This window comes from Peromyscus eremicus, chromosome 16_21, assembly GCF_949786415.1.
Source record: "Peromyscus eremicus chromosome 16_21, PerEre_H2_v1, whole genome shotgun sequence".
Taxonomy (NCBI): Eukaryota; Metazoa; Chordata; class Mammalia; order Rodentia; family Cricetidae; genus Peromyscus; species Peromyscus eremicus.
In genome coordinates this window covers 32,932,392-32,948,332 of record NC_081432.1, presented here as the reverse complement: position 1 = coordinate 32,948,332, position 15,941 = coordinate 32,932,392, and the positions used below count along the sequence as shown (strand labels likewise).

The following is a 15,941-nucleotide window of genomic DNA, read 5'->3' as shown; positions in this document are numbered from 1 at the left end:
CACACACACACACACACACACACACACACACACACCTGCACCCTGACATGCACAAACACATGTATACACAGGTACACATAACATGCATACATAGATACATCTGCTCCATCCCCCCCCCCCCCCCCGACACATACCCCAAAACTGGGAAGGAGGATGAGTATAAGTATACAAACTTATTTTTACTGAAGTAAAAAATAAATGAGAACTTATCCTATAGTAATGGTAACATAAATTAGAGAAGAAACTTCACATCAACCAATGGTCTGGAATTAAAATCAACTACTTGGATTAAAACATTCTATTCAAGGTAGCTCAGAAGATCGAGCACTACCTCCTAGATAGCGTCAGGAACAAAAGGAAATGAACACAGCAAACATCCCAGATATGGACCTCGATTCTGTCCTGATTTGGTTGGTAGTAGAGAGGATTTTCAGAAAAAAGTGAAGATAGATACAAGAAGAAGTACTTCTTACAAATTTTGATCATGAAAAAACAAAAGATCTACGTCAAAGAATTTTCATGAACAAAAATAAAGACAGCTAGCCTGGAAAGTTTTCTGGGAAGTTTTTATGTCTGTGAAGAGTGTCTTTGATTAATGAAGAACAGCTAGACTCCTGTGAGCTTATTCTGAGAAAGAGGCTAATTAATGGATCCTACATGTGAGGAGCAGTGAGGTCTGGTGAATACTGAGGTACGAAAAATGTGTTAATTCACCAATAGTCCAAGAAGTGTAGGGGCTGCAGAGATGGCTCGGTGGTTAAGAGTGCTGGTTGCTCTTCCAGAGGACCTGGGTTCAGTTCCCAGCATGGTGGCTCACAATGATCTCTAGTTCCAGGGGATCCAACACCCTCTTCTGGCCTCTGTGAGCACCAGGCACACAGGCACACAGATATATAAGCAGGCAAAACATGAATGTATGCAAAATAAAGAACTCTAAAGAAGAAAATGTAGGTGGGCTGGGCTGTGATGAAGAATACATCTAGGGTACTCTAAGCCCGGCTCTGGAACCACTCATGGAAGAAAAATAGATCAAGTGAAAACTGAGTTTGATTTTTCTTCTCTCAGTGAACAACGCTTAGTGATTATCCCTTATGTACTGGGGGTTTGTGTGAAATAATGGCTGCAGATGCTGCTGGAGGGTGAGTGGTCTGGTGCAGCCTCACTTGATTGGAGTTTGGCTTTGAAACTCTTATCTTTGTGGGAGGACCGGAGATGCAACAAGTCTGTGGGTTTTAATCTCAACACTGTAAGGACATTCTACCCCCAGGTTTTCATTCCAGGTAATACTTGGAGATATATGAATACAGGGATATAAGCAGAACATTCCTTAAATATTAATCATAACAATGCAACTTCAGAAATTCTGTCCGGCAATAACAATATTGTTAGTTTATAGTTATGTTATGAAATATTAAGTAGTCTCATATCCACATGAGGACTGATCCACATGAGTCTGAAGTTCCCAGGCCACACAATGACGAAGTAATAGACAGTAAGATCTCATCCACCTTATTGCTGATGTGTGAAGAGAAAGACCAAGATGGAGGAGAGATATAAAGTAACAAACAATGGTGTTCTCTGGGTGATGAGGATTAGGGAAATTTTCCTCTTTCATTTTGCTTTTCTATACTTTAAAATGTTTATTCAATAGCCATTTATAAATATAGATATAAATATAGATATATTACTATAGATAAATATAGTAATAAAGGCCAATTGGTCTTTGGACTAAAAATACCTTTCAGGATCCACAATACAGCTCATCTGCAATGTCACAGGCCAGTTATCGGATCTTGTCTACTGGAAGTGGAATGGATCAGAAATTGATGATCCAGTCCTAGCTGAAGACTTCCAACTGTGAGTTTGCCAGTCAATTTCAGTTTTAAATTCTGTGCCACACCTGTTTCTAGTTTTGAATCTCATACTGCAAGCTAGCTGGTGGTTGACTATTCCTACCCTATGCTGCCCACTCTGAGCTTTGCTAAGTAATCTAGATGACATTGTGAGAACCTGTATTTTGTTGTTGTTAAAAATACATATCACTGGACAAACTCCACACCAGCTAAAAGCCCTTATCTTACATTCCGATTTGTGCTGCTACAGCATTGCAATGAGGTGCTCTTCCTGTGTGTTAAGTCCTTTGGAAAGACACATGGAAGGAATCAAGAATTTGTCACTTCACCTCCATTGAGATGGGCTGGATAAAGATCTCCAGGGTTTCTATTAACTCCTCCTCCCACCCCTTCTATGCCATGCTCTTGGTCATCTGCCCCAATTCTATATACCCATGGAGGCCAGAATATGTAAGGCTGTGTGTGTGTGTGTGTGTGTGTGTGTGTGTGTGTGTGTGTGTGTGTATTTTTCCTTGCAAGCTCATAATTTTAACTTGATTCTTTGCTACCGGGTGTTCCTGACTTTGAGGTTATACAATTTCAGATTCATCTTGCCAATAGACTATTTGCACATGATTGGGCGGAGGTGATTATTTGAGCTATAATTTATGTTACAAATAAAGCAATAAACTGGGCCCATAGGTATTGTTCCTTATTGATGCATCTTACCTACTCTAATTTCTCTCTCTCTCTCTCTCTCTCTCTCTCTCTCTCACAGCGTGAAACATCCTTCATCCAAAAGAAAGTATACGCTCATTACAATACTTAATATTTCAGTAGTCCAAAGTCGCTTTTATCGGTATCCATTTATCTGTTTTGTCAAGAACTCAAATATTCAAGAGTCAGCACATGTCAAATTAATATGTCCAGGTAAGTAACGAACGTTTACTTAACCTCACATATTGCGTAGCCTGGTGGATTCCCATGTAATTTCCTTCACCTGGAACATTCCTCATCCCTCTTCAGCTGCAACTTCTTATCGTTTTTGCTTCTTGGCCTGAATTCTCTGTTCTGTTAGGAAACTTTCCCACCCCATTGCCTGGTCTCAGCCTACCTCCCCGCCTCTGTTTGGGTGTCGCTTTGGAGGCATCGTGTATTCCGGGCACAGGAACTCTTCTTAAGTTTTTTTGACTAAAAGGTCCATAATCATGCCAACCATTTCTCTTACAAATTATTCTTTCCCCAGGACTAGTAACTACCAGTATTTGCTTCGTATTCATTACCTCATGAATATTTTAAAGCACATAACCAAACAAGATGGTTACACAGGGAAAGCCTAAATGTCCTGTTTATAAGAAGCATGTCTGAAGCCATTGGTTTTTCAAGAATTGGTATAGTCAAAAACCAGTGCTGAAAATAATTGTGAATATTGTTTAAATACTCCATAGTATTTAAAACAGGGCTTAAGAATCAGGGCATGTGTACAAACATAATTTCAATAAATAAAACAGATAAAGCCATTGAGTATTTAGATATTTTCTGGATGCTACCCATGTCTTGACAGCAAAAAGGCACTTTCTTTGTCTTTCCTCTTCTGGGTTCTGCTCCACCCTCCTTCCTCTTTACCTGCTGCTTCTCTCCTCCCTTTCCCCCACACTCCTCTTCTTTGGGTGAATTATGAGGAGGGACCAAAAGACTGTGGGAATGGGAAACATCACTTCCTTTCTACCCTCCCTTTTTAGTTTTTTCCTGACAGACTCCCCTCCTTCAGGGAGTCACTCAGGCTTTGGGTGACTTTGACTTCTTCTGTTGTGCTAGAGTGAACTCTGTCTGGTCCCCAACAGGTTTTCTCGGAGTGTACATTATGCTTTAGGTGGAAATGTAAAGGAATGCACCTTTGTTTTCTATGGACTTAAGCTATATTGCCCAGCTCGTTAGTGTCCATTGATATAATGACAGGGAATGAAGAGACATGAATCTGGGTGCACAGTGGTTCCCAAATAAGCTTTCTTTGCAGTAAATATATTAAAATTGCCATGGGACTGGAGTTTTCATTCTCTTTGGCTCTAATAATTTTCTCCTCTTTTTTTTTTGTTGTAGTCCCTGATTTCAAGAATTACATCATTGGGACCTTTGTCATCTTAACAGCTACAATTGTATGGTGTGTTTTCATCTATAAAATCTTCAAGGTTGACATTGTGCTTTGGTACAGGGATTCTTGCTCTGATTTCCTCCCCCCAAAAGGTATAATTTTATATTCCATTAAATGTTTCCTCTAGACAGTTCGAAGATGATTCATAGTATTTTTACTGAAGGCTTTTAATGATAATATTGGCTTAGACAAGAAGAACATTTATTCTTATTTAGTTTCATAACTGATAAGCCTTGATGTCATCCATTTCTAAGTTACCACCCTAGCTTCCATATTGGCATGATATACAGGTGTTTAGAACATCTGTCTGTAAATTAGTTACCCAGAATCCACTGTTAGGACATGTTCTGTGCTGCATGTGCCCTATGGATCCATGATCCACATTCAAATGAAAGAAAGAAATTTCCACACTCTAGGAAGAGTCTCTCTTTCTCTTTAATATCACAGCATCATACAGAAGGAATACAGAAAGTAGAATGTAGGCTTGAGATGTTTAGAGAATTGGGTAAGGAAAGGGTGATAAAGGTATGGTCGTATTGAAAGTATATAGGGTAGCATTAAATGCTGTGTGAGGACCATTTTGTTGTAAAACACAATAAATAGAAAGCACATAAGCACCCTAATTGTCGTGCTAGAAACCTCATCCAACTACTGAGGGATCTGGATGCAGAGATCCATGACTAGGCCCCAGGTGGATCTCTGGGAGTCCAATTAGCGAGAATGAGGAGGGTTTATATGAGAGAGAATTGTTGAGACCAAGGTCGGATAAAGCACAGAGACAAATAGCCAAACAAACGGAAACACATGAAATATGAACCAATGGCTGAGGGGTCACCAACTGGATCAGGCCCTCTGAATGGGTGAGACAGTTGATTGGCCTGATCTGTTTGGGAGGCATCCAGGCAGTGGCACCGGGTCCTGTGCTCATTGCATGAGTTGGCTGTTTGAAACCTGGGGCCTATGCAGGGTCCCTTGGCTCGGCCTGGGAGGAGGGGACTGGACCTACCTGGACTGAGTCCACCAGGTTGATCTCATTCTGTGGGGAAGGCTTTGCCCTGGAGGAGATTGGAATGGGGGGCGGGCTAGGGGGAAGGTGAGGGGGGCGGGAGGGGGGAGAACAAGGGAATCTGTGGCTGATATGTAGAACTTAATTGTATTGCAAAATAAAAATTAAAAAAAAAAGCACATAAGACACAAGAATTTTAAATGGTGCTGTGAGGGAGGGGAGAAAAGAAAGGGTCATGAGGGTAAGTGTGATCTGGGTACCCTATGCACATCTGTGGAAATGTCCCAATGAAACTCATAATTTTTTTAGAGTTAATGAATATTCATGAAAACTGATGTGGATGTTAAAAAAATCTCAACATGCAATTTTTGTTGCAGAAAAGTAAAAAGCTTTCAAGTGTAACTAACAATATTCTGTAGGTAAAGTCAAATGTGCACGTTCAAAGGCAATAGGAGCACTTTGCAAGTTGCTAATGTTAGAAAAGAAGCTGTGGCTGCCTGCACAAGATCCAGCCAATCAGCATCTCAGCATGGGGGATGAGGATCTCACCTCACTCCACCCTACCCCATCCACTCCACCCTACCCATAGCTGAGGAGCGATTTGTAGCTGCTAGCTGCTGGGGACAGTCAGTTTTCTGTGATGTTATGGCCCCTGGTGGGCTTCTCATGCCCAGAAGATGGCTCTAGGCTGATGCCAGTACAAAAAGCACTAATCAGGTTCAGTGGGTTATAAGTAAAGGACATGAAGTTAAGAAGGGGAAATGCTCAGAGGAGGGGTCTAGGAGGAGTTGAAGAGGATCAGTGAGTGGTAGATACGATCAAAATAAACTCTGCACATGTGTGAAACTCACGAGGAGTAAGTTGTTTTTAAAGTTAATGTCAGTGTATAGAAAATAGTCTATTATTTAGATTATATTTTATATATTCAAGAGAGTGATATGATAGGTTTTTTTTTTTTAGTAGTCAAAGGTTATAGTCTGATTTCAGGCTTTGTGAATAATGGTCTTAGTTAGGGTTTCTGTTACTGTGAGAAAATGCCATCACCAAAAACAACTTGGTGAGGAAAGGGTGTATTTGACCTTACACCTTATAGTCAGGAAGTCAGGGCAGGAATTCAAGCAGGACGGTGGAGGCAGGAGCTGAAGGGAGGGAGAGACCAGGGAGGAGTGCTGCTTACTGGCTTGCTCTCCAAGGTTTGCTCAGCCTGCTCTCTTATACCGTTCAGGACCACCTGCTTAGGGGTGGCCCTACCTACAATGGGCTTGACCCTCCCACATCAGTCATCAATCAAGAAAATGCCTTCCAGGCATGCCCACAAACTAGCCTACTAAGTGCTCTCAGCTGAGGCTCCATCTTCTCAATTGATTAGCTTGTGTCAGGTTGACAAGAACAATTAATCTGGACACTATTTAAATATCTGAGGGAAAAATCAAATGCGCACATAAAAATGTGTGAGAAGGCATACCATTCTTTAAAATGTTAGGAGTATAGGAACAAAAATTACAAATTGCTACCACATTGAATTTTAAAGTGGCATTAGATGTAAGGTATTGCTCTTTCAGCCACGTGAGTATATCAAGCTCAATCAAATGTTCGTGGTGTTGACTTTATCAGATCTCCCACTTCCCTCCCATGGTTCTAAATACATCTCATTTCCCCTTTAGCTTCCGACGGAAAGGCCTATGATGCCTATATTCTCTATCCCAAGACTTTCGGAGAAGGATCCTCCTCAAACTTAGATACTTTTGTGTTTAAACTGTTGCCTGAGGTCTTGGAGGGACAGTTTGGATATAAGCTGTTCATCTGTGGAAGGGACGACTATGCTGGTGAAGGTATGGAAGTACTTCTTGTGAAGTTAGCTGCTGAGTTCCAGTTCTAGAGGGTTGGTACCATCGGACATATTTGAAGACTTTAAAGAATTTCTTCAGTGGTGTATAATGTTACATTTTCTCTTAGTTTGTTGGGTCAATGTCTAATTGATTTTTATCCTTTTGGAAAATTTAATGACAGTTAGTTATAGGTAATAGTCACTCTGCAACTGTTTTACTAAGCCAGGAGTACTATAGATCAAATGATTTAGCAAGATGTTTTAAAGGTTTTGACTGAGGGTTTTCTGAGCTCCAAGAGCAAAGTCCATCTCTTGTGGGCTAGTTCTTAAGCTGGTCTGTAAAATGAAAATGTCTTTGGACCTCAAGTAAGGCTGGGGGAAAGTAACAGGAGCCTTAGAACAGAGATTGCAAAGAACGTTGTGAGTGTTGAGTTCAGGAGAGAATGTCTAGGTGGCAGCTAGACTGACCACATTGTGCTCTGTGTCTTACAGATATCATCGAGGTTACTAATGAAAATGTAAAGAAAAGCAGGAGGCTGATTATCATTTTAATGAGATATATGGGTGACTTCAGCTGGCTGGGTCACTCATCTGAAGAGCAAATAGCACTATATAATGCTCTCACCCGGGAAGGAATTAAAATTGTCCTGCTTGAGTTGGAGAACATCCAAGACTATGAGAAAATGCCAGAATCTATTCAATTCATTAAGCGGAAACAAGGAGCCATTCGCTGGTCAGGGGACTTTAAAGAGAGGCCACAATCTGCAAAGACCAGGTTCTGGAAGAACGTGAGATACCACATGCCGGCCCAGCGTCAGTCTCCGATGTCCAGACACCATTTACTAAGCCTGGACACCAAGGAGAAAATGCAGGCAGAGACTCATTTACCTCTCAGCTAGCATGACAGAAGTGGACCAAGAACTTTGGGATGCCTTCTGTCGTAGGATGCTGCAGCTGGGCTGCGCCTCCCAGTTATGTGTTCTGTCATGAAATGCACCTCCGTAGTCCCTTATCGCCGGGTCACCTGGAATCAGAACATTAAGGGAATAGGACTTGGTGACAATAGTGGGCTAGGACAGTTCGGATCGAGAGTTTGGGAAGCTCCAGGGCAATGGATGCTCAGGGATGCTGCTCTGGAGGCTTACTCGCTGTTGAGGCAGTGAACTGGGAGGATTAAGCTTCAGGAAATGGCCACATCTGTGGGTGGTTTAATCAATTCTCTGCAGCCTTACAGTGGGACTGTGGCTGTGTTGGGGGTCATTGGTGAAGAAGTGGCTCCCCTAAGCCTCAATGCAGGTGAGGTTTACTGACACCCCACAGTAGAAGGCATAACTTCCTTGCATTTTCCAGACCCTTTGACCACCAAACTTAGTTTTCAAAGACTAAACTTTACTTTATAGACCTCGAAAACTGTCATTTCAATGAAGAAGGATTCTCTGGGGTTCCCTCCACTGCAGCCACCTTATCTTTCTGCAGAAGAGAGTGGGTTTTTAAAGTTAACTGTAGAAGGAAGCCGCCCACAACTTTCTTCTGTTCACACGTCCTCTCTGGAAGGACTGTTGCCTCGTCCTTATTCTTGTGCATTTTACTTATTGCTTCTCTGGACCTGCAGCTCTGCAGTGCCGCCTCCCTCCACTCTGCCCCAAGCATAGCCCGAGGATTCACCCTTATGCATGAGACTGGTCTTACCTCACGCCCTGGTGCCCCAGCACGTCTGCAGGCTCTTCTTCGTGTGCAGAAGCTGAAGTCTGCACAGCCTTCCTCTCTGTCTTGTCTCCCGTCAGCCTGCTGGTCACCATCCTGCTGTGTGACCGCAGAACAGCCTGTGGAGCCTTTATGTCGGCTGGCTCTCAGCACACCTCCATCTTTGCCTTGCTCCCCACTTCCTGTGACTAGGATCCACTCACTCTTCATTTTCTTCACTTGACAAGGAATTTGCTAAACTTCAAAGTTTATTTCAAGGCTAGAATCCTCAAGCTCCTGATCTCTCCTTACTCTAAATCTTGGCCACTCAAGCTGCCAGCCCGTCTGTCACGCCAACCATGCCGCCTGCCCGTGGTCACTTTAGAAGGTGGTTTCTTTGCTAGCAAGGAGAGCTAGTGGGGGTGTCTCCATCCTTTATTGCTTTCTGCAGTGTGAACATGTGGTATAGATTTGCCAAGACCTTTATTTTAAAATGTTCTTGGATAATCGTGTTTAAATTTCGCAGTTACTCTAATTTTATCCATAGGTCAGAGAAACTGACCTATTTACAGAATTACTCTTTTAACTCTACTGTAACCAGACCTTGAACTTGAACTTTTTGGCTTCTGCCCCTGTGCTCCAACTTTTTGATTTCAGGTCCATCACTGTCTGCTTACCCTTACCTCAATCCTCATGGGAGAAGATGTGAGTGTTTTATAGGAAGCAACTGAGTCCAGGACTGTTTTTACAGAAGGAACAAACACAGTCCTTTTCAGTGTCGGAATTTATAAAAACTAACTTTAGAATTTTCAGCATGATGTTTTTATTTCCCAATACTTTCCCCCTGAAGGTCAACATTTCTTCTCTAACTACAAATGAAAGCAAATTGGTTTTTGTGGTACAGAAGTTTTCTGTTTGTTTGTTTTTAACTTGATGACTGTCTTCAGAATAATCCTAATAGTTCTGGAAGATTGCAAAGCCAGGTTCACATGCCAAGAAGAAACCCACGGTTTTAAGGGTGGGTACCCTTCTGTTTTTCATGTTTTGAACATCTGCTATGGGTGAGCACAAATATTATTTAAAAGGCATCTGCTCACCTACATAGAGGTAGAGAAAAACACACACACTTTGAGATTCTGACTCTCACTTTCGACCTCTTTTCTCCTGGATCCAACCTGCGAGCACTGAGTGGATGGGTCACTGGATTGCTGGGTCAGAGAAAGCAAGGATGTCCCAGATGGCAACCAGAAGTCTGCGCCTAACCCATGATGCTTTCTTTAAAAGTTTAGTTTTGCCGATAATTTTTTTGTCTGTCATCCAGAAAATGCATTGGCATACGTGTATATTATGAGTGAATTAGAGCTAATGGGAAACTTGGCCAGGAAGTATGAGCGAGCAATAGCAGAGAACCACAAACAGTGTGACACCAAGAACTGGGGGTGGGGTGGGGGGCAGAGGCAAGGGATAAACCTGTGCCAAGAAAGACCCTGAACAAGAAGGTGGTGTCATTCCTGGTCCCCAGGGGAGGGTGAAGAGGATGAAACTTCACATCCAGCAGTGGGGGCTTCCTTTGACTTAGCCCCCTCCTCCCCAGAAGTATCTGGCTTAAGCTATCTTTCATGCTTTCCCCATGACTCGGATTTCACTGTGCTTTCTGATGGTGTTTTTAAAAGGCCAAGCAAGTGTCGCGGAAGTTTGCACATGCAACGATGTATTTAATTACCAGTGTTTAAAACTGGTTTAGCAGAATGTATATTTTTCTCTCTCCTGACTTTTGAATTTTACTTATAATGATAGAAAAAATATTGAGCCATTTTAATGACTTTTTTTATAAATTATATTTATACTGATCGATAATGAAGGGTGTTTTTTATTAAAAAAACCTCGATTTTATAATTCTGCAGCAGATGCTAAATATTATGTATCACAAACCCCCAAATTTATGTACAGTGTGTATTATGAATCAATAGACTCGACTTGTTTTCCAATAAATTGTTAAACCCTCTATTGCTGTGGATATCTTTCTGTATGCTGTGAATATGTGTTGTTCTGATTGGTTGATAAATAAAGCTGTTTGGCCAATGGTGAGGCAGAATAAGGTTAGGTGGGACATTCTAGCTAGAGAGGAAGAAGGAGAAAGACAGAACAGAGGAGATGCTGCTAGCTGCCGCCAGGAGAAGCAAGATGTAAAGTACTGGTAAGCCACAAGCCATGTGGCAAATTACAGATTTATAGTAATGGGTTAATTTAAGATATAACAGCTAGCTGGTGAGAAGCCTGAGCCATTAGGCCATATCACTTGTAAATAATAAAAGCTTCTGTAAGTTTATTTGGGTCTGAGCAGCTGTAGGACTGGCGGGTGAGAGTGATTTGTCCTGATCGCAGGCCAGGTGGGACACAGGATAACTTCTGGCTACATTCTATTGAGTATCATTGAAAACCTGTCTGTCCTTTCTTCAGCTTACACATGTTCCAAGGCCTGATATAAAGGACTATGCCTTTTGCAGAATGTTCTTCTTGGGTAGGGGGAGTAGAGGTTTGTGCTGGTTAGTTTTATGTCAACTTGACACAAGCTAGAGTCATGGGCAAGGAGGAAGCCTCATTTGAAAAAATGCATCCATAACATCAGGCTGTAGGCAACCCTGTAAAGCATTTTCTTAATTAGTAATTTATAGGGAAGGGCTCAGCCCATTGTGGATGTATCCACCCCTGGGCTGGTGATCCTGGGTGCTATAAGAAAGCAGACTGAGCAAACCATGAGGAGCAAGCCAGTAAGCAACAACCCTCCATGGCCTCTGCATCAGCTCCTGCCTTCAGGTTCTTGATCTGTTTGAGTTCTTGTCCTGATTTCTTTAATGATGAACAGTGATGTGGAAGGGTAAACCAAATAAACCCTTCCCTTCCAAGGTGGCTTTGGTCACTGTGTTTATCACAACAATGATAACTCTAAGACAGGGTCTGAGGTCATGGTCAAACAGTCCCATAATCCCTGATTTCCCTTATGTAGCCCCATCTGTTCCCTTGTTTATGGAGTGGATTAAGGTCTAGGCTGTTGCTCAGTGGTAGACCAGTTGTCTAGCATGTGGGAGTTTGATCCTCAACACAGCACTAAATTGGTCAGTAAACATACATAAATCTTATATCCTGTTACTGTTACCATTATTGTTGCTATTATTGCCCCTTTACCCTTCATGCTTCATGCAAACGTCTATGAACTAAATCAAATGCAGTAAAGCTGCTTGACTTCAATGATCAGAGATTGTAGTTTCGTTGAGTACACCACTCAATAAAAAAATTAAAATGTAGGAACACAAAAGTTTGCAGTCTGGCATCTAGAAAACTTGCCTTTTCTAAATTTCCCGTCAAAAGAAACCAATGTTCCAGCGTACTTCTGTTCTTTGACAATATTTGTTTTAGCAATGTGTTAGGTCAGATCTAAAACTGTTAATAAGTCATTTGTAGCCCCTCTCCATAAAATAACATTCCCTGTTTGTCTTAAACTAGCTTCTCTTAGAGATAGAGGTCTCTGGAATTATTTCTCCATAAAAGTGCCACCTTTTTAAAAAGACCTGAGTTGTGAATTCCTGACCAGGCATAATTCTGAATGAGAGCAGAGCACCAGCTGCTTTGAACCATCTTTGCTCTCTGTGGTAAGACTTCATACGCGTCTAGGTCACGTGAGCACCTCCGTCCAGAATCCATATGTACCTAGGTCACACATGGAGCACCTCCATCCAGTCTCTGGGACAGAATCTCCAAATATACCTTCTTAGTTTTAGCAGCTAGTGAATGGTACATTGAAAAGGTTTTCACGTTCACTAAAAAAAAAAATGCAGAAATGAACCGCTACAGCAACAAGATCACATGGGAGAGGAAAGTGTAAACAACCAGCATGCAAGATGGGGGTGAGGGACTTGGGGGCGTAATAATATCATTTTATAAACAGAATTAAGGCCTCCCTGTGTAGGAGCGAGGTGGGCATTTGCATATGTGCCCAAGTAAGTTTTAGAGGAGGAAAACATTACAGGAAATGGATGACGCTATTTAAAGTGAGCACTAGTCTTTCCCCAGGCTGCTCAGGGGGTCTGCTGAGGAAGGCTTGGCAGATTGAAGCGTCTAATTCCTGTACATTGATTCATCTTAAATCTGAAGGTAAAACACTAACTCTGCCTCTCTGAGAAGGGAAGCTGTTAGACCAGTTGGGCCTGAATTACTAGACTCTGGGCAGGAAGGATCCTGTTGACTCTCACTCCCAGCTCAGCCTGCTGGGAGCCATGTTTACTCAACCTTTTTAAGGACCTTTTACCTAGAAGTGGTTGTGAGTATTATTTGGGTCTTGTTTCCTGGTCTAGGACATGTTTGGGGGCTTATCGGTTTTCTGTCATTCGCACATCTTGAGAAGGACCCCTCAGACTTCGCTGATGACAGGGATTGCCTGTTTCCAACTCACTTGGGACTCAACCTCTGCTTTTGTTCTGTGCTTGTTTCTTATTTCTGCCTGGCTCCTGCTCTCCCCCACTACCCCCCCCCCCTTTTTTAACTCCCAGCCATCTTACTTACATGTTGGCTGAGCCTGAGTCAGATGCAGCACCCTGTTTACCTTGAGGGCTGTGGACAGTGGCTGTCTCTCTTGAACACTTTTGATAGTTAAACAGAATTCCCTGTTCTACTTGGTTGCTTCGGAAGCCTCGAATTTCCCTTGCAATTAGATCCATGGGCTAATCTCCAGACTCTAAAATGAATTGCAAAAACCAAATGCCAAGGAAACAAAATGGCTACTGATTGAATATAGATTTCCAAAAAGGAAACACAAAATGGGCAGTAAATATTTCTTTAAGTGCTCAACATCCAGTCATCAGGAAAATGCAAATGAAAAACTACTTTGAGATAGGATCTCACCTCAGTCAGAATAGCCGTCATCAACAAATCTGGCAAACACGTTGGAAAGAACCTGAAGGAGAACCTTATTCACCGCTGGCGGGAACGCGAGTTGATACAGTCATAATGGAAATCAGTTTGGAGGTTCCTAAAATTTAAAAAAATAGAACTCTTTCTATAGGAACCAGCTATTTCATTCCTGGCCCAGAGGACTTCCTACCCTTCCACAGAGGTATTTACACCCCAGTGTTTATTGCTGCTATATTCACTACAGCAAGGAATTGGGACAACCTAGTTGTCTATGAATAGATGGATGGATAATAAATATGTAGTTCATATTTTTAAAAAAAATCCTTCTCAGCTCTAAAGAAAAATGAAGTCACAGGAAATGAATAGGGGTGTGTGTGTGTGTGTGTGTGTGTGTGTGTGTGTGTGTGTGTGTGTTTGCACTCATGTGCATGTGCCCAAACAAGTTTTACGGAAGGGGAAAATTACAGGAAATGTCATCTTTCTCCTCTTCTTCAGCAGTTAGACAGCCAGACACCTTTCCTCTTCTACAGCTTGGCCTCTTTCTGTCCCTTTCAGTTCTCAGCTTGCTGACTGCTCAGCTGTCTCTGCTTTTTTTCTCCAGGCAACCAGCTCAGCCCCTTCTTCAAGTTGGCAGGAGGAGACCATGCAGGAGAGCCCTTTCACTGAGCGAGTGTTACAACTGAAGGGAGTTAGGACGGTGTCTCAGCCAATACACCAAGTGAGTCTGAACAGAATGCTTAGGTAGATAGAAGAGGGGGTTTGTAGCCATCTCAGCACATCACACGCAAATAAAGGGTTCTACAGACATTGATATCACATGATATACACATGCCACGGCAATCCCTCTACTGGGCCACCAGGCCATGTGCTCCCTCTCTGGTCTGGGTGGAAGAGGATGCAACAGCCTTTGGCGTTCACTAAGGCCCAAAGTAGCAATACATCTAGTACAGTGATTTGAAACTGCCCGGCTGAGGCTACACCTTCAGGAGCCAGCACACTCAGTGGAGATCTTGGGGTGCTTGCTTTCTCAAGGCATCCACGGAGAGTTCAAAATGGCCAGTGTTGTCCCAAGTATAGTCAGGCTGGCTATGTGACTGACAGTCCATTTCCTGAAGGCAACCAGAGCAGCAAGATTAGTCGTAGCAAATTAGGTCCTCAGATCGCCTCTTTCTAAGTGTCTTTGCTCATCTACAGGAAACTCACCAGGAGTGCTTACAATGCTTACAATAAGATCTTAAGGAATCCAGCATTAACACCAACAGCCATTTTTAACGTATTTCAATGGCGCTTTGACAATATTTAATACCTGCCCAGTGCCAAAGTGAGCAGTGGGCTCCCCTTACCCATCTCTGCATGATAAAATGTCTTATATCCTTCACTTACTTATTTTGACTGTAACGTGTGAAGTAAGTTTTCTCAGAGGTTGTTGGTTAAGTGCTCATTATAGGCATAGAGAAATTAGGTGGCATTATTGTGAGTGGAAGGAGAAGGCTCCATCCTAGAATGCTTGTCTAGCATGCACTCTCTTCTTTCCCAACCAAGACATCAAAAGCTGAGAGGGAAAAGCCACTAGGCAGTGGCCATGGTAATTCATTTGTTTTTTCTTCTCTCATTATTACATCCTGACCAGTTTCCTTTCCTTCCTCTTCTCTCAGCCCCTTCCTGGAATCCTTCCTTCTCCCCCAGATGCACTTCTCCTCCTTTTCCCTTCAGAGATGAGCCAGGCTCCCAGGGATATCAACCAAATATGGCATAGCAAGTTACAATAAGATTAGGCACATACATCACATCAAGGCTGGACGAAGCGACCCAGTAGGAGGAAAAGGGTCCCCAGAGCAGGCAAAAGAGACAGAGACAGCTCCCATTCCCACTGTTAGGAGTCCCACAGGAACTTCAAGCTAGACAACTATAACATATATGCAGAGGATCTAAGTCAGACCCATATAGGCTCCCCGATTGTCAGTTCAGTTTCTGTGAGCTCCTATGAGCCCTGGTTAGTCTGTGGGCCTTGTTCTCCTGGTGTCCTTGACCCCTCTGTCTCTTACAATTCTTCCTATCCCTCTTCCACGGGATTTCCTGAGCTCAGCCTAATGTTTAACTGTGGGTCTTTGCATCTGCTCCCATCAGTTGCTGGATGAAGCTTCTCTGATGACAATTATGCTAGGCTCCAATCTATGAGTTATGAGTTTAGCAGAATATCATTAGGAATCATGTCATTGACTTTTTTTTTCAAGTTATGTTTGTTTCTACCCTAGCTCTCTGGGCTATTCAGCATCTGGTTGCTGGCCATCCAGGCAGTATCAGGTGTAGACTCCCTCTCAAGTTAGATCATTGTTTGGCCACTCTCATAAGTTCTGTGCCACCTTTACTCCAGCACATCTTGCAGGCAGGACAAATTGTAGGTAGAAGGCTTTGTGGTTGGGTTGGTGTCCCAGTCCTCAAGTAGAAGCCTTGCCTAGTTACAGAAGATGGCCAGTTCATTCAGGCTCTGTGTCCTCCATTACTAGAAATTTGCTCTAGGGTCACCCTCGT

The 15,941-nt window shown here is 42.7% G+C and overlaps 2 protein-coding genes across 4 annotated transcripts in view; both read left to right on the top strand.

Moving 5' to 3' along the window:
- The window catches only part of Il1r1 (interleukin 1 receptor type 1), a 36,304-nt gene extending 27,587 nt beyond the window's left edge, over positions 1–8,717 (top strand). For both annotated transcript variants that reach the window (XM_059281970.1, XM_059281969.1), the window contains 5 exons: positions 1,746–1,857; positions 2,611–2,762; positions 3,933–4,076; positions 6,655–6,822; positions 7,311–8,717. In XM_059281970.1, coding sequence (XP_059137953.1) covers positions 1,746–1,857; positions 2,611–2,762; positions 3,933–4,076; positions 6,655–6,822; positions 7,311–7,717 — 983 coding nt within the window. In that variant the 3' untranslated portion in view covers positions 7,718–8,717. The remainder of the gene's footprint in view (positions 1–1,745; positions 1,858–2,610; positions 2,763–3,932; positions 4,077–6,654; positions 6,823–7,310) is intronic.
- Positions 8,718–12,720: 4,003 nt separating this feature from the next.
- The window catches only part of Il1rl2 (interleukin 1 receptor like 2), a 49,322-nt gene continuing 46,101 nt past the window's right edge, over positions 12,721–15,941 (top strand). The window contains exon 1 of one of the 2 annotated variants that reach the window (XM_059281645.1): positions 12,721–12,819. The gene's annotated coding sequence lies outside the window, so the exon portion shown is untranslated. The remainder of the gene's footprint in view (positions 12,820–15,941) is intronic. The other variant, XM_059281646.1, reaches the window with a different exon arrangement.